The 27,101-nt window shown below is 44.5% G+C and overlaps 1 protein-coding gene across 6 annotated transcripts in view; it reads right to left on the bottom strand.

Annotated features, from left to right (window-relative positions):
- Nucleotides 1-27,101, bottom strand: part of pitpnm3 (PITPNM family member 3) — a 624,224-nt gene that overhangs the window by 374,437 nt on the left and 222,686 nt on the right. For 5 of the 6 annotated variants that reach the window (XM_048557117.2, XM_048557116.2, XM_048557121.2 and 2 more), the window contains exon 2: nucleotides 15,941-16,036. The exons of the other annotated variant lie outside the window; for it this stretch is intronic. In XM_048557117.2, the coding sequence (XP_048413074.1) occupies nucleotides 15,941-16,036 (96 nt within the window). The remainder of the gene's footprint in view (nucleotides 1-15,940; nucleotides 16,037-27,101) is intronic. 6 annotated transcript variants of the gene reach the window in all.

Below are 27,101 nucleotides of genomic sequence, written 5' to 3'. Positions count from 1 at the left end.
TCCAGCCTCACATTTTATTATCTTGGATTCTCCAGCATCTGCAGTTCCCATTATCTCTATTCATGAACCCACCCAGATGCCGTTTATATGCTGTAATTGGTAACAGCCATCACCACATCCCCTGGCAAATCATTCTGTACACAGATCACCCTCTGTGTGAAAGCATTGCCACTTAGGTCCTTTTTATATCTTTCCCTTCTCACCTCAAACCTATGCCCTCTAGTTTTGGACTCTCCTACCCTTGGGGAAAAGACATTGGCTATTTACCCTATTCATGACGCTCATGATTTTATAAACCTCTGTAACATCACTCCTCAGCCTCCAACGCTCCAGGGAGAAAAGCCCCTGCTTATTCAGCCTCACCCCGTAACAAACTGTCCAAACCAAGAAACGTCCTTTTAAATATTGTGTGAACCTGGAAATGTTTCAGAACATTGACAGATTTTAACTTCACTGTAGCTCATTTAAGATACTCATGGCTTTTCAAAATCAAAAACATAACCATTGCGCAATGTAATTTTGCCAACATGGCAAAAGATGACAACCGAATTGATTAGAGAGTGCGCAAAAGTGCTTCAGTCAGCTCATACCAGTAGATAAAAGATAAAAGGAATATGCTTCCATAATTCACTGCCTGTGAGGTGATAGAGGCAGAAACGCTCATAACATTTAAGAAGGATTTAGATGTGCGCTTGTGATGCCAAGAAATAAAAGACTACGGATCAAGTGCTAGAAAATGGGATTTTGGATGACGCAGTGTGGAGCTGGAGGAACGCAGCAGGCAGGGCAGCTTCAGAGGAGCAGGAAAGCTGACGTTTCAAGTCGGGACCCTTCTTCAGAAATGGCGGGGGGAGAAGGGGCTCTGAAATAAACAGAGAGAGGAGGGGCAGGGCTGGGGAAGGTAAATGGAATAGTGATAGGTGAGTGCAGGTGGGCAGTGCTGGGGATGGGTCAATGAGGTGCCAGGAGCGGACGGGTGGGAGAGAAGATGGATAGATGAAGGAGGCGGGGATGAGAGAGGCTGGGGAAGGTAGGTGAGATAGTGATAGGTGAGTGCAGGTAGGCAGTGCTGGGGATGGGTCAGTGAGGTGGGAGGAGCGGACAAGTAGGAGAGAAGATGGACAGGCTGTGGCACCTCAAGGAGGCAGCGATGAGAGGGAAGGCTGGTCATGGGATGAGGTCGGATATTTTAGGGAGATTTTGAAACTAGTAAAATCCACATTCAGACAAATGGGTTGTAGGCTCCCAAGGTGGAAAATGAGGTGCTGTTCTTTCAGTTTCCAGGTGGCATTGCTCTGACACTGAAGGAAGCCCAGGATATTGTCCAGGGAGTGGGAAGGGGATTTGAAGCGGTTCACGACTGGGAGGTGTTGTCATTTGTCACAAACCGAGTGTCGGTGCTTTACAAAGCAAAGCAGTCTCTGAGACTCCGTTTGGTCTAACGGATGTACAAAAGGCCACATCAGGATCAGCAGATGCAATAGGTCACACTGGCAGATGTGCAGGTGAACATCTGTCTGATGTGGAGGGTTTGTTTGGGTCCTTGGATAGAGGTGAGAGGGGAGGTGTAGGGGCAAGTGTAGCACTTCCTGTAGTTGCAGGGAAAGGTGCCGGGGGTGGTGGGGCTAGTGGGGACTGTGGAGCGGATGAGGGACTCGCGGAGAGAATGGTCCCTACGGAAGGCAGATGGGGTGGGGAGGGAAATATATCCTTTATTGTAGAGTCAGGGCAGTGAACATGAGGTCAGCGCAGTGGGAAAAGTACAGCGCGTCCATACACAAGTGGCCTCTGCACGTGCACATCATGCAAATCTTTGACCCTGGGCAAGACGAGACTCACAAGCAGGCCCCAACACATTGTTTCAAAAATACATGACAAAGAACATCCAGGCAGCAGTTAATGCAGGGCATGGGATAAAGACCGTCGTCACGGGATGATCCCATCAAATCTGGAATGGTTGATCACATAACGTCAATGCAGTTTGCTGAATTGTCCTATCATTTGCCCACAACTCATGTTTCCACTTTGGTTGTTCCATCCTTTCATTTTGTTCATGACTGCTTATCACTGTCTCTATTAAAACTCAGGTAAAGTTACCAATCAATCAATCATTTTGCCCACACATAGTTGTCCTGTCTAGTCTCCTGATGAGACAATCTCCGTATATCTATCAAAATTAGCATTTGGAACTTTGAATAATTTTGCTAATAAGTTTGTCCTAGAAATTGCTTACTACCTTACATTTGCAGAACTGTTCAGAACTGAATTGCAAGTAAAGTGCAGAACACAGACTGTAAGACATCCCTTTGAAATGGTTTAATTGTAGCTACGGCTTGTCTCAAAACATAACAGGCAGGGCTGCAGTCGCATAATGATTACTTTGCTGGACTAGTAATCCAAAGGCCTGGATTAATTATCTGGAGACACAGTTCAAATCTTGTCACAGCAAATACAAAAAATCTGGATTAGAAAGGTAGTATCATTAATGGTGACCTTGCAATGGCCATCCAATGTTGTATAAACCTGTCTAGTAACTCAAAAGGAATAAATCTGTCGTGCCTAGTCTGGCCTATATGTGGGTCCAGATCTTAACTAGCCTTTACGTTAGTCCAACAATGCATTCAAAAATGTGGCTCACTGTCAAGAACAAACAAGAATGAGCAATAAATGATGACAGTTCCAGCAATACTCACATTGTTTGGTTTACTGTAAAGAAACATCTTGTCTCCAAGTTATTGATGCACATGATGCAATTTGAAACTTGGTTGCGGTACTGAGGAAATTCTCTATAGTCTGATGTGCTGCCTTTTGGATGAGATGATAAACTGAACTCCTCGCTTCCTGCTCTAGAGATTCAGATTGTACAATATCCCAGAATGAAAATATTGCTGCTGCTCTTCAAATAACAACGTGAGAATCAAAATTCTCTCCCCAACAAAAGCCACCCAAAACTGCTTAACTTGTCACTTGGATTCATGGTCAATGGAACTTTGTGTACATATTTCTATTGTGTTTTCCTCAAAAGAACCGTCAATTTAGGTGCTTGTAAAATGCTTCGGATGTCACGTACTACATAAATGCATATCCTCTCGTATCGAAGATATATAATTAATTCCAATCCATCATCCAGATTACTTAATGTTAGCTATGGAACAGTGAAAAAAGTTTCTTTACAATATCTCAGGCTGTCATAATTCATTTTATATTGCTCTCAAACTCAACATTACGAGGAATGACTGCAGCATTCGACAAACAAAAGGAAAACACAATAAACTATTCAGATTATAGCTGACAGCACAATAGTACAATGTGTTTTGCCTGGAAAAGGGCTCACTGTTATTCTACCTTTTCTCTTTATGCCAACATGGTGTTCTGCGACATGTCAGACAAACAATGTTCAATAGCAAATGCAGGATATATTTTAAAGAATTAAACAAATAGATTGAAGCAGCTTGTGCACTGAACTCAATACTCTGCTCTCCAATGTAATTAGGTTTACAAAGGGTGCATTCCTTTGTTCCAGAAAACCACCTGAAATTGTGGATGGTGTTTCTTCACATTGATCACTTAACCTTTTGTGTTCCTTCCGGGTCTTAAGTTATTTTTAGTGCATACTATCTTCAAGCTGAACCTGGCATGCAATTTTTAATATTGATCTTGTTAAATTTTCATAAATTCTAGTATACCCTGGTTATGGTCTTATCAATGCTGGCATTGAGTTCTTAAATCAACTCAAGGAATCACAATTGTTTCTTCTTTGTGGTCAAAATGAACCTCCCTTTATTTTTAAGCATATAATTTTAGTAAATCTTCGTGTGGTCAGTTAAACATATTGTACAGGTTGGTGCAAATAATTCCATGGCTTGAAGATAGCATCAAGATGAGATAAAACAATTATTATGCCTAAACTATGGGCAAAGAACGAATACCACGAGGTGTGGAAAATATCAACAAAATAGTTAAGAAAATGACTGAAACTGCATAAGCACACAATCTCATTTAAAAAAGGAAATGTAGACTTACTTCCATTACCATTTTAACTGTGAATTGCTAAAAAGATGCCTATTATGTCATAGGCCACAAATATTGGCTAGTGCTACAACTGGCAAAATGATCTCAGTGTAGTGTACACACACTCTGGGTAGACAACAAGTGTTGTACAGCAAAGTAAATGTTTCAAGTCTAGATAACTCTTCATCTGGACATGAAACGTTAGCTTGTTCCCTTCTCCATGGATGCTGTCTGATCCATTGTGATCTCCAGCTGTTGTTGTTTTCAGTACAGATTCCAACATCTGCAGTAATTTGTTCCTATAGTCCATGCAGAAACAGTTTTGATCAATACTGTTAGTATAGGCTTTAGGAACTTATGCTGGAAACATGCAGATTTAGTGGAATATGAACGTGCTCTGTGTGTATTTCTGATATGACACCACTGGTGCTATTTCCAATTTACCAATCCAGATAGTGCCTTCCATTAAACACTTCCAGCTGTACAACAACAGGAAGAAATGAAGCTTACTCCTGCATACAATCCCCAACCTAGCCCCTTACCAGCACTATTCAAAGGCATTATCAATTACATTTAGGTTATTTGTGATTTATACTGGCTCAATCTGAGTTTAAAATGCCATAAGTTTTCTACTGCTGATCACAATTGGTGAAGTCTGCAGAGCGAGGTGTTACAAATTTAAAAAAAGCTTCGGTTTGACTTTGAATTCTGCTCAGACCATCCATTCTCAGTTACCTTTCACCATGAATGGGAGATTGAGAAGAGGCATCAGAGAATAAGGCAGACTGTTAGTAAAGAGAGGAGGGGAAGGAAGAGTGAATGATTTTCAATTGACAGCATCCCAATTACCACTACTGACAACTCATGGTGTCTGCCACCTCTATCAACATGTAGTTCACTGCCACCAACCCTCCCTTATCTGTACTTGACTTGGGACTTGTCCAATGATCAATGGTAGAGGATACCCCACTGTAAAGGCTTTACAGAAGTAGTACTGCTCTTAAATAAGAAGAATGTTTTTTTTTAAATTATAGGAATAAATACAATTACATTTCTGGTCAGGAATAATCACAAGGACTCTCAGCATTCTGTACATAACACATCTGCTCTCTAAAATTCATGATCTCTATCCTCATCCTGTATGTGACATTAACAGAATGGGCAGAACTCAATGTAACATGAACACTAACCCCTTCAAAACTATTACCTATTACATATTTCACCAATACTTAGCCCGTTATTCAAAGCATATAAACTGCATTATATTTACTCTATCTCCCGCGTCTCTGACTTTACAATAAGCAACAACCTGAGCTTTCCTCTTCATGTCATTTTGACCATAATGGTGAAATGAAAGTCATGACAAAGCAAACAAATTCTGTTAAACAAATCCAATATACAAGTTAACCAATCATGCTTGTGCATTTCTTTAGTTCTCACACTGTAGCCTTTTTTGCCTACCCAGTTCTTCTATGCATTGCTATCCCAGTGGCTGCATCTTGTCTGGTTGATTTCTGATAACTCTCAATGGGGAAGTTTGTAGATGGTCCTGCCAGATGGTCTCAAGCAGTTGGAAAGCCTGGTTTTAGACTGCACCCTCTCAGCACGGGTGGCAACACTGAGTTGACTCATTGACGGATGAAAGCAAAGCACTGATGTGTGACAGAGGTGGGAGGACAAATGCTGGCATCCTGAGGGTGAACAGCAGTTTCCTGTTACATTGAGCGATTGCTGCCTGTGCAGTCACGAAATTTGTTGGAAAACAGGAACCTGCCAACGCCCTACATCTTCACAGAGGGGGCCTTCACTGCCATTATATGATGCGAGTAGCCCATCTAAATAAATTTGAATTCACTGCTTCCTTCCTAGACACAAACATAGGAGAGTCCCGAGTCTGTTCCACCATCAATAAAATCATGAGTGATCTGTGGCCTAACTATATATGCCTGCCATTGGCCCGTATTCCATAACACATTTGCTTAACAAAAATGTATCTACCTCAAATTTAAAATTCACAACTGATCCTGCAACCACTGTCGTTTGTGGAAGAGACATCTACTGTACTTTGAGACCCCTACAACCCTGCATGGTCTGGCCCTAATTCTCAGAGTCTGCTCTTTAGTTCTACAATCCCCAAGCAGTGGAAATAATTTACCTTTATCTACCCAGCTGTTTCCTGTTAATATCTTGAAAATTTCAATCAGATCACCACTGAACCTTCTAAATTCTGGAGAAGACAGGCCTAATTTGTATAATTACTCCTCTTAACTTTACCCCCTGAAGTCCAAGTATTATTCTTGTATACCTCTGATGCACTCCTTCCAAGGCCAGTATATTCTTCCTAAGGAATCATGCCAGACCTGTTTACAGTATTAGAAGAGGGGTCCAACCAAGGTTTTGCATAGCTGCAATATATTTTCTGTATCCTTGTAGTCCAAATGGCTGCAAAAGTTAGCCAGCATTCCATTAGCTCTCTGCATTGCTTTTTGCATCTGTTCATGACATTTTAAAGATCTGCGTTCCTGAATCCCCCAATTTTCTTTGGACATCCACTGTATTTAATGTCATTCCATCATACCATCAAGAAAGTATCTATCCTTTTTCTGCCCAGCTTTCCGCTCACATTTTTCTCAACACTTCACACAACCGTCACAAGTTTTGTACCTTTGGTAAATCTTCAAGCCTCATCATTTAGTAATATTCATAAAATAATGGGGGTAACTAAACAAAATAATGGAGTGCATTAAATTTTTACCAATAACGTTATTTCTAAATTTTCTTAAAATTAATACAGTGCATCCCAAAATCCACCCACTATCACGAATCAGTCTTCTAAAAATATTCGACTTTCAAGTATACTTGCTAACAGCAGTTCTTTGGATTTATTAACAAGTTGCTTTCAAACTCATACTGAAATCTTCAAGGCAATTTTTTGCTAGAATTGGTCGTCTACCTAAGGGTCAGATTTAGCATAATATAAAATTATTGTTGCTCAGCAACATATCCCTTGGCAAGAACAATACAAAATAGACTTGGAGATCTGGTCACTCAGAATAATTAAGTGAGGAGCTATCCTTTTATGGTAAACTATCCTTTCCAGTGCTTAAGTAGTTTTGACTTGCAAAGTTGTCTGAATATGGTGCGACTTTACAATATTCAAACAGATGAAAAAATATGCAAGAAACTTGACAGCTATGCAAAAACCATAATCTATAACTTGTACTTTCTGTATTTCCAGTATTTACCACAGAATTTAATCTGCTGATAAAGTAATGCCAGACTTCTGATTATACACATGAAATAACTTCCAACATGTACATTGTTCACTATATTTTTACAAAAAGGTCTCCATGAGCTTTTCATTATTATTTTAGGTACAGTTCATTTAATTTTCTGCCAAAATCAAAGTGTTGTTCTTCACAATGTCAAGCACCATATTTTATCTTCCATTAGTAATAATCACCACATCTATTCAAAGATCTTGTTTGTGACTCACATACTATAAAGCAGAGAAAATACGTAGACAAGCTCATATTATTATATATGCTCCCAGTTTGAATACTTGAACAGTTCTCAAGAGCTGGACAAGATTTTTTTTAAATTCACGAGATGTCAATATTGCTGGCTGTCCCTAATCACTCAGAGAGCACTTAAGAATCACACTTAGACAAGGCCACGTAAGGACATCAGTTTCCTTCACTAAAGGATATTAGTAACCGAAATTTTTGTTCCACCCGACAATCAATAATGGTCATCATTATAGACTCTTAATTCTAGCTTCTTATTGAATTCATTTGCCATGGTGGGATTTGAAACGATGATCCCAGAACATTACTTGGGTGTCTAGATTAATAGACTAATATTAATACTGCTAAGCCATTACATCTCCTAGCTTAGCAGCTGCTTCATGCATCACACAATAGGTTAGCTACTAGTGGTGTCAAAGAGGATCTGATAACATCTTATGATACTAGTAGTGAAAGACAAATATTTTGTCAAGATCTTCTCTTTGAGTTAGAGTGTACCAAATGATCTGATGTTGTTCTTAAAAAAAAAATTATGACAGAACTATCTGAAGCAACTTGACTATTATGTTAGAGATAATGGGAACTGCAGATGCTGGAGAATCCGAGATAACAAAATGTGGAGCTGGATGAACACAGCGGGCCAAGCAGCTCCTAAGATGCTGCTTGGCCTGCTGTGTTCACCCAGCTCCATACTTTGTTATCTTGACTGTTATGTAAAATGCGATTATATAATTGTACTTAAGACTATTCTAAATTAGAATACTGTAAGTTGCCAATTGGCAGACTCTATATTATGACAACTTGGCATTTTCCAAAGTAAATTTTTCAATAGCAGCATACTTTTACAGCTGCAAGAATTAATGAGTCACGCTCTTATTAAACTCCAAAGTAGTCAAATTTTATACACTAAACTGATAAGTTTAACTTACCAATATAAAGCTGCCCACCACATTTAAAACAATTTAGAATGTTAGGAGATTATTTATTTAATTAATACCAAGATGGTCACTGTAATTCAGAAGTTTTGCTAAGTGTCAGGGCGTTTGCATGAACGATATTAAACTGGGGTAGGTTTGTAATTTGGCCAAAAAGCGAAGGTGTAAATTTGAATAAGATATCATTAAATAAACAAGAGAGGTACTCCTTTTCACAAAGGATACTAGTAGCTCTTCAGTGGTGAAAGATATTTTAAAAAGTAGTCAAATGTCTAACAAACAGCTAATGATATGATTACCCTGCTGTTCCAGGGGACTGACATAACCACACCAGGCATATACCTAGGCTGGTCCGTCAACTGCAAATTTGTACAACTCATTTATAGTCCCCTTTTATTTTTGAAGTGTTTGCATTTTAAAATAACTAATTTATGCTTCAAATAAGATGAAAGATTAGTTTATTACAAACCAATTCTCAAAGTTACTTAAGTAAATGTAATGCTGTTATTAATTACAGACACAGAGCTTTAAATTAAGTAAACAGTACTTTGAAAAGATGAAAACAAGATCAAGTGCTAGTGTTCTTGAAGGGATGGCTTGTTTAGAAGTACTTGATCTAAAATGAAAGGGTTTAAAACTTGAAGTCAGAATTCAGCAACTACAATGGTTTCTGTGGTTCCTTCCAAAGGAAGACTAAGCAGAACAGCTTCTGGAAGGTGTTGAAGGCTCCTGTGTTTTGCTTTAATAGCTCTGCAGATTATGGCTGTTGGTAGCCAGCTTCAGCACAGCATCCCAGTTTGCCCCACTGTCTCTCTTTAGACAGCCCTGTCTCTCGCAGATGGTACCTTTCTCTCTATCACATGGTGTCTCTCAGAGCTGGGTTTTCTTTTACACAAAATGGCTCCTCAGAGTCTCTCCGATACAGATCAAAACTTCAAACGATTGCTATCACAATTCTGGGGAAGCATACTTCCACATTAGGTATGAGGTTGTCGGGGCCCAGGGCACCAGGCCTGTGCGTTGTCTTTTGGTTCAGGTAATAAATAGCAATCAATTATGAAGACAAGTGATATACTGGCCTTCACGGCAGGAGAATTTGAGTTCAAAAGTGGGGATATCCTACTCCAGTTAAACAGAGCCTTGGGGAGAGCTAATCTGGAGTACTGCAGCTGTTTTGGGCTGCCTATCTAAGTTGGAAGACACATGCCACAGAAGGTTCACACCAAGATTCACTGGGCTGACACCAGGATGGATGGATGGACTGTCCTATGAGGAGGGATTGGTTTAATATGGATCTGCATGAACCAGACCTTAGAAGGATGAGAGAGGATCTGAATTAAACATATAAAATTCTAACGGGGCTGGACAGACCAGATACAGGAACCCGACTGGGGAGTCTAGAACCACAGGCATGGACCCTGTATGCTGACACTGTTTAGGACTCGGATGAGAAAAGATCTCCTCAAAGGGTAGTGAACCTGTAGAATTCTGTACCACATAGGCAATAGAGGACAATTCACTGAATATTTTCAATAAAGAGGCATATAAATGTTTAGATTTTAAAGGCATCAAGTAGTATGGGGGAAAAAAAAAAATCGGGAAAATGATAACAAGATAGAGGATTAGCCATGATTGTACTGAATGGCAGAGCTGACTCAAACAGCCGAATAGTCCACTCCTGTTCCTAGTTTCTATGTTAACTGTCTCAGCCATCACCTTGGCTAGCTTCCATGTCAGGCTGCAGTGAACTAGGAACACCTGGGCCTGCCTCCAGGGGAAACATTGTCAAGGGGTTTCTGTTCACTGTTGGAAATATTCATTGAATTCTGAAAGATTTCTGTGTTCATCCTGTGACATTGATAGTCTAGGCCCAGAACAATCTAAAAGGTGGTCATGTGACTTCTGGGAGCCATTTTGTCAGAATTTGCACATGTTTTCAAGACATATTGGTTCTCTTTATGTAAGGTAACATCATAATGGCAGTTGTCACCCTTTAAAGAGAACTCAAAAATGGTGAATGGAAGCCATCCTCTACTAAAAAGTCAACACCACATTATGGGTGTATATGCACCAGGTGGATTATCTCAGTTCAAGAAAGGCCTCACCACTGATGGTAGCCTTCCCAACAATGCCAACATCTCATGAATGGATACTGCAGAATGAAACTCAGCCCCCAAGCTGCTTGAGGTTGTCCATCATTACCATTTGAAGTGTTCTCGATGAAAGCAATCTCCTTCCCAAGTGCGTCGCCACTGAAGATGCACATTATATAAATTAAACAAGCACACAAGACAGAGACTAAGAAGGTTTAAAAGGTGATTCTTAATTCAGCAAGCTAACTACTATTCAAGCATAAACTGAGTGTTTGTGAAGAACTTCTTTCCCATTACTTGATACTAATACTAATATTTAAATGATTACAAGACCAATTTTCCTGGCTATCAGCAATGTTATCAGGTGGTAGTTGTAAGGTCTGTGGTCATGAAGACACCAAACACTACACTGGCATTCAACATTCTGCTTTTTATGCTGGTCGCCTTCCCAGTATCTAACAGGCTGCCAATGAGTAAAAGAAAATATTTCCAAGGCACACCAACAGTCCATGAGTAACACAAAGTTGATCCCACATATCACAAAGTCAACCGTGGAATAAAAAAAACGCAAAGTTTATTCACCACCTCTCGCTGCTATACGATGAGAGGTCAGCAACTTGAAATATTAAACCTGTTCCTTTTCTGACAGATATTGCCAAACTTGCTGTGTGTTTACATCCTTCCTTCTCTTTTCCTGTCCCACAAAGTAGTTAGCTGCCAAAAAGCATTGAGCAATGACTAGCCTATAAGATAGAGGTGAACCATTTATTTAGAGCTTCTGCATGGTTATTATATAATTCACTGTTTGAGTCAAGGGCAATTCACAAAAGGACCTCCCAACAAGCACTGAATCATTAATATTCAATTTGGGTTTTGCATCCTACTTGTGTTCTCTGGATGCCTAGAGCAAGCCTAATCCAATATGGCAATAGCAGACACCTGATGCAATATTCACACATGTACCATTTACTACAGGGGATCTGAAAGTGTACATTTCACACCTAAAAACAGGACTAAATCCTGGACTAAAATGGAAGTAACTTATTCAAGTCTTGAATGACAAGGGTCATTTAGTGAGATTTTCCTAACAGGAACATACAGATTACCCACATGAAGCAAACTGTTTTAGATAGGCAGGACAGGACAGAACACTGCTGGCACTGTTTCAGTCTGTGCTATTCAAGCATATCTTCAGCATGGTGAGAAGCAAAGCTTTGTACATGAAATGCTGTGTTTCCTGTTTATTGTCTAAAATATTCTAAACAGTTGGGGTTTCATTATTTCTCTTATTGGAGATCTGAAGGAGAACATAAAATCAGAAGAACAGTCATTTAAAGGAATTGGTAGCAGTGCTGTAGAATTATTCAAGTAAAGAGGGATCGTTTAGAATTTTCAGATCTTGAATTTGGATATTTCTTTCATTTGTTTACAGGATATAGAAATCAGTAGTACAGTCAACATTTATTACCCATCCCTAATTGCCCAAGCTAAGGTGGTGGTAAGTCACTTTCATGAACAAGTTACATAGATGATTTGGAGTTGGGGACTAAGTGTGGTATATCAAACTTTTAAGATGACACTAAGGTGAGTGGTAGAGCGAAGTGTGCAGAAGACATTGAAAGTCTGCAGAGGGATATAGATAGTCTAAGTGAGTGGGCAAAGGTCTGGCAGATGGAGTACAATGTTGATAAATGCGAGGTCATGCATTTTGGTAGGAATACCAGGAGAACGGACTATGTTTTAAATGGTAAAAAAATTGCAGCACGCTGCTGTGCAGAGGGATTTGGGTGTCCTTGTGCATGAATCGCTAACAGTAGGATTGCAGGTGCAGCAGGTAATTAAAAAGACAAATGGAACTTTGTCTGCCATTGCTAGAGGGATGGAGTTTAAAAACAGGGAGGCTATGCTGCATCTGTATAGAGTCCTGGTGAGACCACACCGGGAGTACTGTGTGCAGTTTTTGTCTCCTTACTTGAGAAGGGATATACTAGCACTGGAGGGGGTGCAGGGGAGATTCACTGGGTTGATTCCAGAGTTGAGAGGGGTGGATTATGAGGAGAGACTGAGTAGACTGGGATTATACTCATTGGAACTCAGAAGAATGAGGGGAGGTCTTACAGAAACATAAAAGATTCTGAAGGGAATAGATAAGGTGGAGGCAGGGAGGTTGTTTCTGCTAGCAGGTGAAACTAGGACTGGAGGGCATCGCCTCAAAATAAAGGGAATCAGATGTAGGACTGAGGTCAGGAGGAACTTCTTCATCCAAAGGGTTGTGAATCTGTGGAATTCCCTGCCCAGTGAAGCGGTTGAAGCTACCTCGCTGAATGTTTTTAAGGCAACGCTAGATAAAATTTTGAACAGTAAAGGAATTAAGGGTTATGGTGAGTGGGCAGGTAAGTGCAGCTGAGCGTCAAAAAGGGCAGCCATGATTTTATTAAATGGCAGGGCAGGCTCGAGGGGCCAGATGGCCTACTCCTGCTCCTAGTTCTTGTGTTGTTGTGTTCAATCTGACTGGTGCAGACGTGCCCATAGTGTGTTTTGTAATGAGCTCCAGAATTTTGACTGGGAGCAATGAAGGAACACTGAGGCAGTCACAAGTCACAGCAGTGTGGTTTGGGAACTTGTTAAGCTAGACACTCGCAGTTTCAAGAGGTACAATGAGAGAAGCCTTCAGGGAGCTCCCTCAGTGCATCTTGTAGGTACTACACACTGCAACCACAGTGCCTGGTGGTAGAGGGAGTAAATGTTTCCGAGCGTTTGATGGGGCGCCAATCAAACAGCCGCTCTGTGCTGGCTGCTGCCTATTCGTTCTGTAAGGTGGAGATTTTGTTAAACTGATACAAATTATTCTAAATACTTGGGTGATGTAGAAAAGATAAAAATTAACACAGCTCCTGACTTTGTGTGTTTTTGGTGCTCACACTGGAATTTATTTCATTGTCTACTCATTGTACTTTCTACCTCTAGCTATTTGGGGTGAATAAAAGCAAATATAAAATAGATTTTTAAACCGGTGACTTCTGTCTCTAACTGTCTGCTTAGTTACCTGTTAGTATTGATTGAGCTTTGATAAACCCATTTCCTAAGCAAAAGGCATATATTTTAACTAGAATAAAGGCAGAAGCTTGTGGATACAAGATATCGGAATCAAGCACAGAGAATGCTGGAGAAACTTAGCAGGTCTGGCAGCAGCTGTGAAGAGAGAAACAGAGTTAACATTTCGAGTCCAGTATGACTCTTTTCAATAACCAGACTTGCAACACTAACTCCGTTTCTCTGTCCACAGATGCTGCCAGACCAGCTGTGTCTCTCCAGCACTTTCTGTGGTTGTTTTATGTTTTAGCTAGACTTGGCTAAATAATTGAAATTGAAACTAAACAAAGGGAGGTGGATAATTGGAAAGAAACACCACACAATTTGCACCCATGTATTGCAGTTGTGATGCAGGATATTCTGTGCAACTGTTTTCCTAACAGACAGAAGTGCCTGTGACTCTGATCAATCAAAAGGCAGTATTAAGGATTGCCTACAGAGAGCTCCATAGTCACGTGAATGGAATGTTTCTGTATTATGCTGTGATATAACGCATGCTATTACAAAGATACTGGAGAGTCAGCTTGACTCAGTTGGTAGCATGTTCAGCCCAAATCATAAAGTGTGTCACACCTGGACTCAAGCCAGTCCACCAGACTGACATTCCAGCGACAGTAATGAGGGATGGCACATTCAACCTGAAGCGGTGTCTGCCTACTCGGGAACCTGAAGATAAATGAGGAGTTGCCGAAGTCAATTCTGGAAACACAACAGCGTCTAGGCAAAGCAGCATCCTTCACTTAAAACCTTCTCATTTAAAAACTGCCAAGATAATCCTGACTCATTGAGACAATCTGAGAATAAGATGGCCAGCAGGCAAGTATTACTGGGTGGGGGGAATGAAGAATGATCCACAGCATTGAAGGAGGGGAGGAATTCAGGGGGCTCTGAGCCAGACTATTCGTGTTGAGATTACGTAGCATTCCTCCTCCGCTCACCCCCAAAACCTACCTCTTTATGAAATGGTCAGACAACTTCTGCTTTAACAGCTTCCCTCAAACCTTTAGGCTATTTTAGGGCCTTAGCTACACCAAGAAATTGGAGCTAAAATTGCCCACTGTATCATGGAAGTTAAAGAAAGTTATAGATGAATACGATGCCCATCAATCATTTTGCATGAGGGGTTTGTGAACACTTTTAAAATGATAGAAGCTACCGCTGAGTGACAATGAATTCACACAACAGAGGAAGTAAACAGGTTTGTGATGATCACCAGGGATGTATGTAGTGGCTAGCCCACAAGCAGGCTCGAGAGGCCAAATAGTCTGCATCCATTCCCTGTTTGCATTTTTATAAAAGCGGAAAAGCACCAAATTGGTGCGATTGGAAATAAAGCTTTGGCATACTATATCAACAATTAACTGTAGATGAACTGTAGAATAACTGTATTAGTGGAGAGATATAACCTGAAAAAACCCATACAGCAATGTCAGATAAATATTTTAAGCATTCATCCACTCAAATCACCTGCAGAAATTTCTAAGTACGATCTCAAAGCTTAGTTTGCTACAATGACTCTGCATAGTCAAGACAAGGCATTATTCGCACCAAAGAACTAGTGTCATGAAGACAGGCCAACAGATGAATGAGAAATTTGTGATAAGATGCAATTACAACGTACATCCTATACCTTCATGAACCCACACTCTTGATAATCTTCAATTGTTTGGCTTTCCTAGGTATAAATGTTGATTAAAATTGAAATATAATATTAGCAATCATTCACAATAAATATTATCCTGAGATAGTTTCTTATCATGTATAGCACCGGTTGCTTATTCAGGCAAATAATTCGTGGCTTTGGGCCTAAATATATGATGACACTGGAGGCGAAGTTCTGAATAAAACCATTAAGCAACAGCCAGATAACTTAATCACCTTGAAATTTTCTGTATTGTCATGAATCCAAGTTGGCTTCACAAATTAGCTGTTGGTAGACAGGTCAGAATGGGTATAGCAGGATTTTGAGAATTTAATTGCTGGCAGAAAATAACTCTCATGACTTAGATCACTCCCATTTCATTAACTGTCAATATATATTTGGGCTGTTAAAATGCTTGACATAAATTGCGGTTATATTTTATATCATTAAATGCTACACAAGAAAAATGGACATCATTAAAGTCAGGCCCTATTTTGGTTCACTGGTAAATCAGGATCTCACGCCAAAGACAGCTCAACAACTCTTCCTATTTACTGTGTTGCCTGCACTGTCTGGAAAAGAAACTAACTGACAACAGTGGTTATCGATTTCTTCAGAACAAATAGCACTTCCACAAACCTCGTGCATCGAAGAATTCATCCTCTGAGCTGTCGCCAGAGTCATGCACGTGATTCTGCATCCGCCACTGTGAGTTCCTGTGTCGACAAAAGGCAGCTGCAATAGGAAGAGAAAAATCAGTCAGAGGAAACTAGTCCTCCTATTACCCAAAGCTAACACCAAGATGTGTATTAACGAAATGAATGCCTTTCCACAGAAGAATGTCACTTTCACATACAATACTAAATAACAGAAAACCATGTTAGTGTATGGTAGGCAGCCTTGAGAAAATTTCTCAAACAGCTACAAACTTTGGGAAATGTAGACATGAATCTTGCATTCCTTTCGGTCAAGTTCAATGTCCCTGAAGCTTTTTGGGAGGCTTTCTGCCATGGGGTCATTCTTGGTGTGTGTTACCAAACTCACTTCATTAACTACCCATCCTGCTTCTATAGCACCGATTACATCGGATTCTGACCTCATTTTGCTATGCACCATTCCGAACAACTTGCTACTTACTGGGTTTCCACCAAAAGACTGGCAGCCTGGTACACGTCATTCTTGAAAAGCCGCGGTGCATCCAGAGAAGCAGTGTCAATCCAGGGCTGCCCCTCACCAGCAGCCTAATAGCACAGTCTCCACGAAGGCATGCAGTCCCTGGCATGTAGCTGGCATGGCCGACTCTCACTCAAACATACAACCCCAATCCATTTTTTCACTCGTCGCCATTTACCCAGCACACCACACATTTTAGCTGGCCCTGGGAACATCCTGCCTGCGCACTGCTACTTCATACCCAATACCCAGTGTAGACCCACAGCTTGACATTGTCCAAGGGGAACATCACATAACGAATAGCAATCAGACAATTCTAACATCCGCTTAGGGAACTCGACCTCAACCTCAACAAATTCTCTTTCAATTCCTCCCACTTCCTACACACAAAGGGGGTGGCCATGGGCACCCGCATGGGCCCAAGCTATCAGTGATAATGAGAACTGCAGCTGCTGGAGAATCCAAGATAATAAAGCGTGAAGCTGGATGAACACAGCAGGCCAAGCAATATCTCAGAAGCACAAAAGCTGACGTTTCGGGCCTAGACCCTTCATCAGACCCGAAACGTCAGCTTTTGTGCTCCTGAGATGCTGCTTGGCCTGCTGTGTTCATCCAGCTTCACACTTTATTATCTTAGGCCCAAGCTATGCCTGCCTTTGTAGGGTATGTGGAACAGTCCCTCTTCCGCACCTACACTGGCCCTAAACCTCACCTCTTCCTCTGTTTCATTGATGACTGTATCCGCGCCACCTCATGCTCCCGCGAGGAGCTCGAACAGTTCATCCACTTCACCAACACCTTCCACCCCAACCTTAAGTTCAGCTGGACCATCTCCGATACCTCTCTCTCCCTCCTGGGCCTCTGTTTCCATCTCTGGGAACCTGCCGGAAACCGATATCCATTTCAAGCCCACCGATTCCCACAGCTACCTAGAACACACCACCTCTCACCCACCTTCCGGTAAAAATGCCATCCTCTATTCGTAATTCGTTCATCTCTCCCTCCCCACAATAACAACCAAAACAGAATCCCTCTTGTCCTCACGTACCGCCCCACCAACCTCCGGATCCACCACATCATTCTCTGACACTTCTGCTATCTGTAATCTGACCCCACCACCAAAAGACAATTTTCCCTCCCTGCCCGTATCTGCTTTCCGGAGGGACCACACACTTCAGGACTCCCTTGTCCGCTCCACATTTCCCTCCAGCCCTACCACACTTGGCACTTTTCCCTGAAACTGCAGGAAGTGCTACACCTGCCCCTACACCTCCCCCTCACCCCCATCCCATGCCCCAAGAAGACTTTCCACATCAAGCAGATGTTCACCTGCCCGTCTGAATGTCCTTGTCCTTCTCAGAAGAAGATTATTTCTTCATTTGAGCTCCTCAGCGTCTAACACACCACCTCATTGCCTGTTCCCATTGTGCAAGGTATGGCGTGCCAGGACAATATAGCAGACCCTGTGCAGACTATTCTGGAGGGCACCCCCTGCAGACTGGTCGAAGCAGCAGAACCACTTACTCAGGAGCCCTGTCATGTGCTTCATAATGACCCTGATCAAGGCATAATTGACATTATATCTGCACTTTGCATCCATCAACGGGTTCCGCAACAGGGTTATGAGCTATGGTTGCAGTGAGTAGCCATATCCTCCTTCCCTGTAACCACTCTTGTAGGGTGCCAAGACTGTCAAACACTTCGGGTACATTGGAGATGTTTTCATTCACTCATTTGACCTGTGTATTGATGGCTGACAAGCATTTCTTGCCAGTCGTTAGCCCCTGAGAATCACAGAATCCATACAGTGTGGAAGTGGACCATTCAGCCCATCAAGTTCACAAGAGCATATCACCCAGACCCACCTCCCCACCCCATACCTGTCACCCTGCATTTTGCATGGCTAACCCACCTATCCCACACATCCTTTGACACATGGACGATTTACCATGACCAAGCCACTAAACCTGCACATTTTTGGACTGTGGCAGGAAACTGAAGCACATTTTCCCTGTGTCAGTGTCAATGTGCAAACTCCACACAGACAGTTACCTAAGGGTGGAATTGAACATGGGTCTCTGACAGTGTGAGGCAGCAGTGCTAACCACTGAGCCACAGTGTCAACCCTACTGATGATGGGCTGTCTTCTTAAATCACTGCAGTCCACATGCTGTAGGTTGATGCCCAGAGAGGGAATTCCAGGATTTGGACAAAGCAACAGTGAAGGAACGGCAATGCACTTCCAAGTCAGGATGGTGAATGGCTTGGAGGGGAACTTGCAGGCTGTGGTGTTCCCATGTACGTGCTGCCCTTGCCCTTCTAGATAGAAGTGGTCGTGGGTGCTATCTAAGGAACTTTGGTGAATACCTGCAGTGTATCTTGTAAATAACACACACTGTTGCTACTGAGCGTCAGTGGTGGAGGGAGTGGGTGCTTGTGGATGTGGTGCCAATTAAGCATGCTTCCTTAGGATGGTGTTGAGCTTCTTGAATGTTGTTGGGGCTGTATCCTTCCAGGTGAATGGGGAGTATTCCATCACACTCCTGACTTGTAAATGATGTATGTGCCTTATGGAGTCAGGATAAGAGTTACTCACCACACTTTTCCCAGTGTCTGACCTGCTCCTGGAGCCATTGTGTTTATGTGGTCAGTCCAGTTGAGTTTCCATTCAGTAGTTACCACCTCCTCAATGCCCACCAGCCCCCACCCCTGTCAGGATGCTAATAGTGAGAGATTCAGCGATGGGAAAACATTCAATTGCAAGGGACGGTCGTTAGATTGTCCCTTATTGCTGATGGTCATAGCCTGGCATTTGTGTGGCACCAATGTTACTTCCCATTTGTCAGCCCAAGCTCAGATATTGTCCAGATCTTGTCGATTTGTGCATGGACTGCTTCAGTTTCTGAGAAGTCGCGAATGGTATTGAATTTATGCAATCATTGGCAAACATCTCAACTTCTGATCTTATAAAGGTGGGTCAGTCATTGATGAAGCAGTTGAAGATGGTTGAGCCTAGGAGGCTACCTTGAGGAACTCCACCAGAGACGTCCTGGAGCTGTGATGACTGACCTCCACAAACCATCTTTCTATGTGCCAGGTATGACTCCAGCTAGAAGAGAGGTTGCCCCCGATACCCAGTTTTGATTCCAGTTTTGCTAGGGCTCCTTGATGCCACACTCGGTGGAATGCAGTCAAGGGCTGTCACTTTCACCTCCCCTCAGTAATTCAGCTCTTTTGTCCCTATTTGAACCAAGGCTGTAACAAGCTTAGCAGCCGAGTGGTCCTGGCAGAACCCAAACTGGGCATCACTGAGCAGTTGTTGCTTGATAACACAGCTGATGACACCTTCCATCTCTTTACTGATGATCACAAGTAGATGGGTAGGGTTGCAATTCATTGGGTTAGATTTGTCCTTTTTTTTGTGTACAGGGTATACTTGGACAATTTTCCACATTCTCAGGTAGGTGCTAGCATTGTACTGGAACAGCTTGGTTAGGGGAGCAGCTAGTTCTGGAGCACATATCTTCAGTACTATAACCAGAATGATGTCAGGGTCCTCAGCCTTTGAAATATCCAGTGCCTCCAACCATTCCTTGATATCAAATGGAGTGAATTGAATTGACTAAAGGCCAGTATCTGTGATGCTGGGGACCACTGGAGGATGCCGAGGTGAATCATCGACTTGGCATTTCTGGCTGGAGATCGCTGCAAACGCTTCACCCTTATCACTTGCACTAACATGCCGGACTTTTCAATAATTGAGGTTCGGGCTATTTGAGAAGCCTCCTCCTCCAGTGAGATGTTTACTTATCCACCAACATTCACAACTGGATGCGGCAAAGCTGCAGAGCTTAGAACTGATCCGTCAATTGTGGACTCTGCCTTTCACTTGCTACTTATGTCATTTGATATGCAAGTATCCTGCTTGGTAGCTTCACCAGGTTGACACTTCATTTTTAGGAATGCGTGCTCCTGTTCCTTGCACACCCTCTTGCACTCTCCATTGAACCGGGGTTGATACCCTGGCTTGATGGTAATGGCTATGGGGGGGATTTGCCAAGCCATGAGGTTACAGATTCTGCTAGAGTACAGTTCTGTTGCCGTTGATGGCCAGTTTTGAGTTGCTGTATCTTTTTGAAATCTCTCTCATTTGGCATGGTGATGGTGCCACAATGGAGGGCATTCCCATATGAAAGCAGGACTATGTCTCCACAAGGACTGTGCGGTGGTCATTCTTACTAACACTGTCATGGATAGACATACCTGCAGTTGGCAGATTAGTGAGGAGGAGGTCAGGTATGTTTGTTCTTGTTGGTCCCCACACTAACTGCTGCAGATGCAATATAGCAGCTATGTCCTTTCGGACCCAAACAGCTCAATCAGCAGTGCTCCTGCCAAGCCACTCTTAAGCATGATCATTGAAATACCACACCCAGAGCACATTTTGTGCTCTTGCCCACCTCAGCGCTTCCTCCATGTTCAACATGGTGGAGGACTTATTCATTAGCTGATTGAGGGAGATACGTGGTAACCTGCAGGAGGTTTCCTTGCCCATGTTCAGCCTGAAGCCATGGGACTTAATGGGATTTGGAGTCGATGTTGAGGGCTCCCAGGGTGACTCACTCCCCACTGTATAACAGTACTACCACCTCTGCTGGGTTTGTCCTGTCGGTGACACAGGACATATCCAGGTATGATGATAGTTATGTCTGGCTCATTGTCTGTAAGGTATCTTTGCATGAGTATGACTATATCAGGCTGTTACTTGACTCCTCTCTTAGACCCAATTTTGGCACTAGCCCCCATATATTAGTAAGGAGGAATTTGCAGCGTCAACAGAACTGTTTCTGCTGTTGTCTTTTCCAGTGCAAAGGCTGATATCAGATGGTCGGTCTGGTTTCATTTTTTCTGATGGGACTTTGCAGTAACTTTTAGAATTGAGTGGCCTCCTAAGCTATTTCAGAGGGTATTTGAGAGTCAACCACATTGCTGTGGGTCTGGAGTCACATGTTGGCTAGACCAAGTGAGGATGGCAGAATTCCTTCCCTGAAAGACCAATGAGCCAGAAGGGTTTTTCTACGAATTCATGGTCATCAGTTGATTCTTTATTCCAGTTTTTTTTATTGAATTCAAATTCCACTATCCAGATTCATCCAAATTTGAACTCAGATCCCCAGAACATCAGCTGAGTTTCTGGATTAATAGTTTTGCAATAATACCACTACACCCTCACCTCCCTGGTTACCACCCCAGCACCACGGTAGCTGGCACATACCTCCAAGTGGTAATAGTGATCACAGATCACCCTGAACATGAATCACATGGAATCCCGTACTGATGATGAACTCCACAGTGTTATGACATGACCCTGTCAGTGCCATGTGTGTACAGCTGATGGCACCCAGCACCTGGGGGCACCCAGCTATGTTACCGAATCTTACCGCACAGGCTGCAGTACTGATGTCATCATTGGGGGGAACGAAATGTGGTCTTGTTCAGATGGCATTGGCCACTGTCCTGATGTGGTTGTGGATGCACGACAGAGATCCCACCCGAGACGCTGGAAAGTGCTAATGGGAACTGCAGATGCTGGAGAATCCAAGATAATAAAACGTGAGGCTGGATGAACACAGCAGGCCCAGCAGCATCTCAGGAGCACAAAAGCTGATGTTTCGGGCCTAGACCCTTCATCAGAGAGGGGGATGAGGTGAGGGTTCTGGAGTAAATAGGGAGAGAGGGGGAGGCGGACCGAAGATGGAGAGAAAAGATAGGTGGAGAGGAGAGTATAGGTGGGGAGGTGGGGAGGGGATAGGTCAGTCCAGGGAAGACGGGCAGATCAACAAGGTGGGATGAGGTTAGTAGGTAGGAGATGGAGGTGCGGCTTGAGGTGGGAGGAAGGGATGGGTGAGAGGAAGAACAGGTTAGGGAGGCAGACACAGGCTGGACTGGTTTTGGGATGCAGTGGGTGGAGGGGAAGAGCTGGGATGGTTTTGGGATGCAGTGCTGGAAGGGGAGATTTTGAAGCTGGTGAAATCCACATTGATACCATTGGGCTGCAGGGTTCCCAAGAGGAATGTGAGTTGCTGTTCCTGCAACCTTTGGGTGGCATCATTGTGGCACTGCAGGAGGCCCATGATGGACATGTCATCTAAAGAATGGGAGGGGGAGTGGAAATGGTTCGCGACTGGGAGGTGCAGTTGTTTATTGCGAACCGAGCGGAGGTGTTCTGCAAAGCGGTCCCCAAGCCTCCGCTTGGTTTCCCCAATGTAGAGGAGGGAACACCGGGTACAATGGATACAGTATACCACATTGACAGATGTGCAGGGGAACCTCTGCTTAATATGGAAAGTCATCTTGGGGCCTGGGATAGGGCTGAGGGAGGTGGTGTGGGGGCAAGTGTAGCATTTCTTGCAGTTGCAGGGGAAGGTGCCGGGCATGGTGGGGTTGGAGGGCAGTGTGGAGCGAACAAGGGAGTCACGGAGAGAGCGGTCTCTCCGGAAAGCAGACAACGGTGGGGATGGAAAAATGTCTTGGGTGGTGGGGTCGGATTGTAGATGGCGGAAGTGTCGGAGGATGATGCATTGTAACCGGAGGTTGGTGGGGTGGTGTGTGAGAACGAGGGGGATCCTCTTTGGGCAGTTGTGGCGGGGGCGGGGTGTGAGGGATGTGTTGCGGGAAATGCGGGAGACACGGTCAAGGGCATTCTCGACCACTGTGGGAGTGAGGTTGCGGTCCTTGAAGAACTTGGACATCTGGGATTTGCGGGAGTGGAATGCCTCATCGTGGGAGCAGATGTGGCGGAGGCGGAGGAATTGGGAATAGGGGATGGAATTTTTGCAGGAAGGTGGGTGGAAGGAGGTGTATTCTAGGTAGCTGTGGGATTCGGTGGGCTTGAAATGGACATCAGTTACAAGCTGGTTGCCTGAGATGGAGACTGAGATGTCCAGGAAGGTGAGGGATGTGCTGGAGATGGCCCAGGTGAACTGAAGGTTGGGGTGGAAGGTGTTGGTGAAGTGGATGAACACTTCGACCTCCTCTGGGGAGCAAGAGGTGGCGCCGATACAGTCATCAATGTAACGGAGGAAAAGGTGGGGTTTGGGGCCTGTGTAGGTGTGGAAGAGGGACTGTTCCACGTAACCTACGAAGAGGCAGGCATAGTTGGGGCCCATGGCCACCCCCTTTGTCTGTAGGAAGTGGGAGAAATCGAAAGAGAAGTTGTTGAGGGCGAGGACGAGTTCGGCTAGGCGGATGAGGGTGTTGGCGGAGGGGGACTGGTCGGGCCTGCAGGACAGGAAGAAGCGGAGTGCCTTGAGGCCATCTGCATGCGGAATACAGGTGTATAGGGACTGGACGTCCATGGTGAAAATTAGGTGTTGGGGGCCAGGGAATTGGGAGTTCTGGAGGAGGTGGAGGGAGTGGGTGGTGTCACGGACGTAGGTAGGGAGTTTCTGGACCAAAGGGGAGAAAATGGAGTCCAGATAGGTGGAGATGAGTTCGGTGGAACAGGCCGAGACAATGGGTTGACCAGGGCAAGCAGGTTTGTGGATTTTGGGAAGGAGATAGAAACGGGCCGTGCAGGGTTCGGGTATAGTGAGGTTGGAGGCTGTGGGTGGGAGGTCCCCTGAAGTGATGAGGTCATGGTGTTGGAGATGATGGTTTGGTGCTTGGGGGTGGGGTCATGATCGAGTTGGCGTTTGGCCTCAGCGATGTAAAGGTCAGTGCACCATACTACGACTGCGCCACCCTTGTCTGCAGGTTTGATGGTGAGGTTGGGGTTGGAGCGGAGGGAGCGGAGCGCTGCCCGTTCTGCGGGGGAGAGGTTGGAGTGGGTGAGAGGGGTGGAGAGGTTGAGGCGGTTAATGTCTCGACGGCAGTTAGAGATTAAGAGGTCGAGGGAGGGTAGGAGGCCTGGGGGTGGTGTGCAGGAGGAGGACTTGTGTTGGAAGCATGCGAAGGGGTCAGTGAGGGAGGGTTAGGTTCCCGGTCGAAGTAGTAAGCATGGGGGCGAAGGCGGCGGAAAAACTGCTCTATGTCTAACCGTGACTGGTATTCGTTGATGTATGGTTGTAGGGGAACAAAGGTGAGCCCCTTGCTTAGGACTGACCGTTCGTCCTCAGTCAGTGGGAGGTCTGGGGGGGGATGGTGAAGATGCAGCAGGGCTCAGCGTGGCTGGCTCCTCTGGGGTTGCTGGCTGTGGAGGTTGTGGGCAGAGCGATGAGGTCATCAGCCATGGGCGGGGTTCCGTCGGCGTCGGCCGTGGGCGGGGTTCCATTGGCGTCCATTTCCACTCCCCCTCCTATTCTTTAGATGACATGTCCATCATTGGCCTCCTGCAGTGCCACAATGATGCCACCCGAAGGTTGCAGGAACAGCAACTCATATTCCTCTTGGGAACTCTGCAGCCCAATGGTATCAATGTGGACTTCACAAGCTTCAAAATCTCCCCTTCCCCCACCGCATCCCAAAACCAGCCCAGTTCGTCCCCTCCCCCCACTGCACCACACAACCAGCCCAGCTCTTCCCCCCCCACCCACTGCATCCCAAAACCAGTCCAGCCTGTCTCTGCCTCCCTAACCTGTTCTTCCTCTCACCCATCCCTTCCTCCCACCCCAAGCCGCACCTCCATCTCCTACTTACTAACCTCATGCCACTCCTTGACCTGTTCGTCTTCCTTGCACTGACTTATTCCCTCCCCACCTCCACTCTCCTCCCCACCTATCTTCTTTTCTCTCCATCTTCAGTCCACCTCCCCCTCTCTCCCTATTTATTCCAGAACCCTCACCCCATCTCCCTCTCTGATGAAGGGTCTAGGCCCGAAGCGTCAGCTTTTGTGCTCCTGAGATGCTGCTGGGCCTGCTGTGTTCATCCAGCCTCACATTTTATTATCGCTGGAAAGTGCTAGTTGCAAAGATATTCAAAGCAGCTGTCACCTTCAGAACCACTGGGAAAGGGTGGCCTCCCACTCCTGCAGCCCTCTGGTCCCATTCCAGCCTCTGACATAGTTCCCTCACAGTATCCCAGGGCACAGGGAGCCTGTACCCACACTGCTCCCTGCTCATCTCCTGGAAATGGAATTGGAGCTGAAAACCTCTGGGTCTCCTGCAGATCCTGCACATCCTGAAAGGCTTCGCATTTGCAACTGTTCCCTGACCTCCTCACCATCTGCGGTCACCTGCTGCTGCTCTGGGCTTGCCTTCAGCCCTGGTCTTGGCCCTGAAGCTTGTGCCATTTTCGGCAGGTAGCTGCAGTGAGCGGCATTCCACCAGCAGCTGGGTGCGGAAGTCTCAGTGTAAGTGCAAGTAGAGAAAGAGATTCTTCGATGTCAAAACAGGCATTTTTGGCACACCATGCAGCGAAAGGCAGCACACACTCCTCCATACACTCTGATAACAGAGCATCTCTTACCATTAAAACAGCCTCGGTGCGTACAGGAACCTGGTGAGGATGCTGTGCGGCTGAGTAAACAAGATATTAAACCAATAAAGGGACTGCCTGCTGCTCTCAAAACCCCTTCCCATCCCAGAACCAAATCAGCCGTTCAATTCTTCACTGCATTCAGTACAGATCATCATACATGCACGACAGGTGAATCAGCAATGGTATGCAGCTCCTACAGCGTCCCTGAACGTTTCACAAATAACGGTTCATATTATGACCAGAACTGGTCTTTTTTAACATCATTGCTGGTAACTTCACCACCATTGAGATGGCTTTTCAAGCAACCACGGCATGAGACAGATGATCTTTGAACAACATTTGACTCCTAAGCATCTTTACTCCGCACGCACTGCAAATGGGCAATTAAGTTATTGCAAATGCATTGACACAGCATTTGCAAACGGCTGCTTCATGTATTTGCCCCTCCAATGTCCTAGCATCTGTCAAACATGGATACTGTGATTATGCCCATCAAACTGACACTGATTCGGCCCACCCTGGGTGCTACTTGCCATTTTCTAGTAGCAGTCATATTAGACAACTGAAGCTGAAGGCAGGGAACACAGTTCATGATGGGCACCATTAGCACTGGGCCCTGTCTAGTTTCCAGATAGCCCTCCAACAGCCATGTTGCACTTTTTTAACCGCATAACAGCCTAACAGCCCATTTCCACCCATCCCCTTGCCAATGTGAAGACCTGTCACACTTAACATAGAACATAGAACATTACAGCACAGTACAGGCCCTTCAGCCCTCCATGATGTGCCGACCTGTCATACCGATCTCAAGCCCATCTAACCTACACTATTCCAAGTACGTCCATATGCTTGTCCATTTAATGTCACCTTCAACTGTCCTCCTTGCCCCCAAAGCCCTGAATTACCCCAAACTGTACCAACTCTGCTCCTCTGCTTTCCTGCGAAGGCCACAAGTGGCCAGTAGCACTAACCTCATTTTCTTTCCACAGGCTACCATGCCCTCCGATACTGTTCTAGATAAGCCCCACAGACCCAGAGATCCGCCCCTCCACAATCGCCAACTGGGTCCCCACCTCCACTTCCCACTCCTGCGTGGGCACCCCTGCCACTATTGATATTGATCTACCCCCAGTGACCCCTACAGGCTCCCCGTTTCACCCTCCCAAATACTGAAGAGATGGACACCCAGGACTGCAGGTGCCCCAGACCA

Source organism: Stegostoma tigrinum, chromosome 27, assembly GCF_030684315.1.
Source record: "Stegostoma tigrinum isolate sSteTig4 chromosome 27, sSteTig4.hap1, whole genome shotgun sequence".
In the NCBI taxonomy this organism is placed as follows: domain Eukaryota; kingdom Metazoa; phylum Chordata; class Chondrichthyes; order Orectolobiformes; family Stegostomatidae; genus Stegostoma; species Stegostoma tigrinum.
The sequence above is the reverse complement of the archived record's forward strand: the minus strand, read 5'-3'. Positions and strand labels throughout refer to the sequence as shown.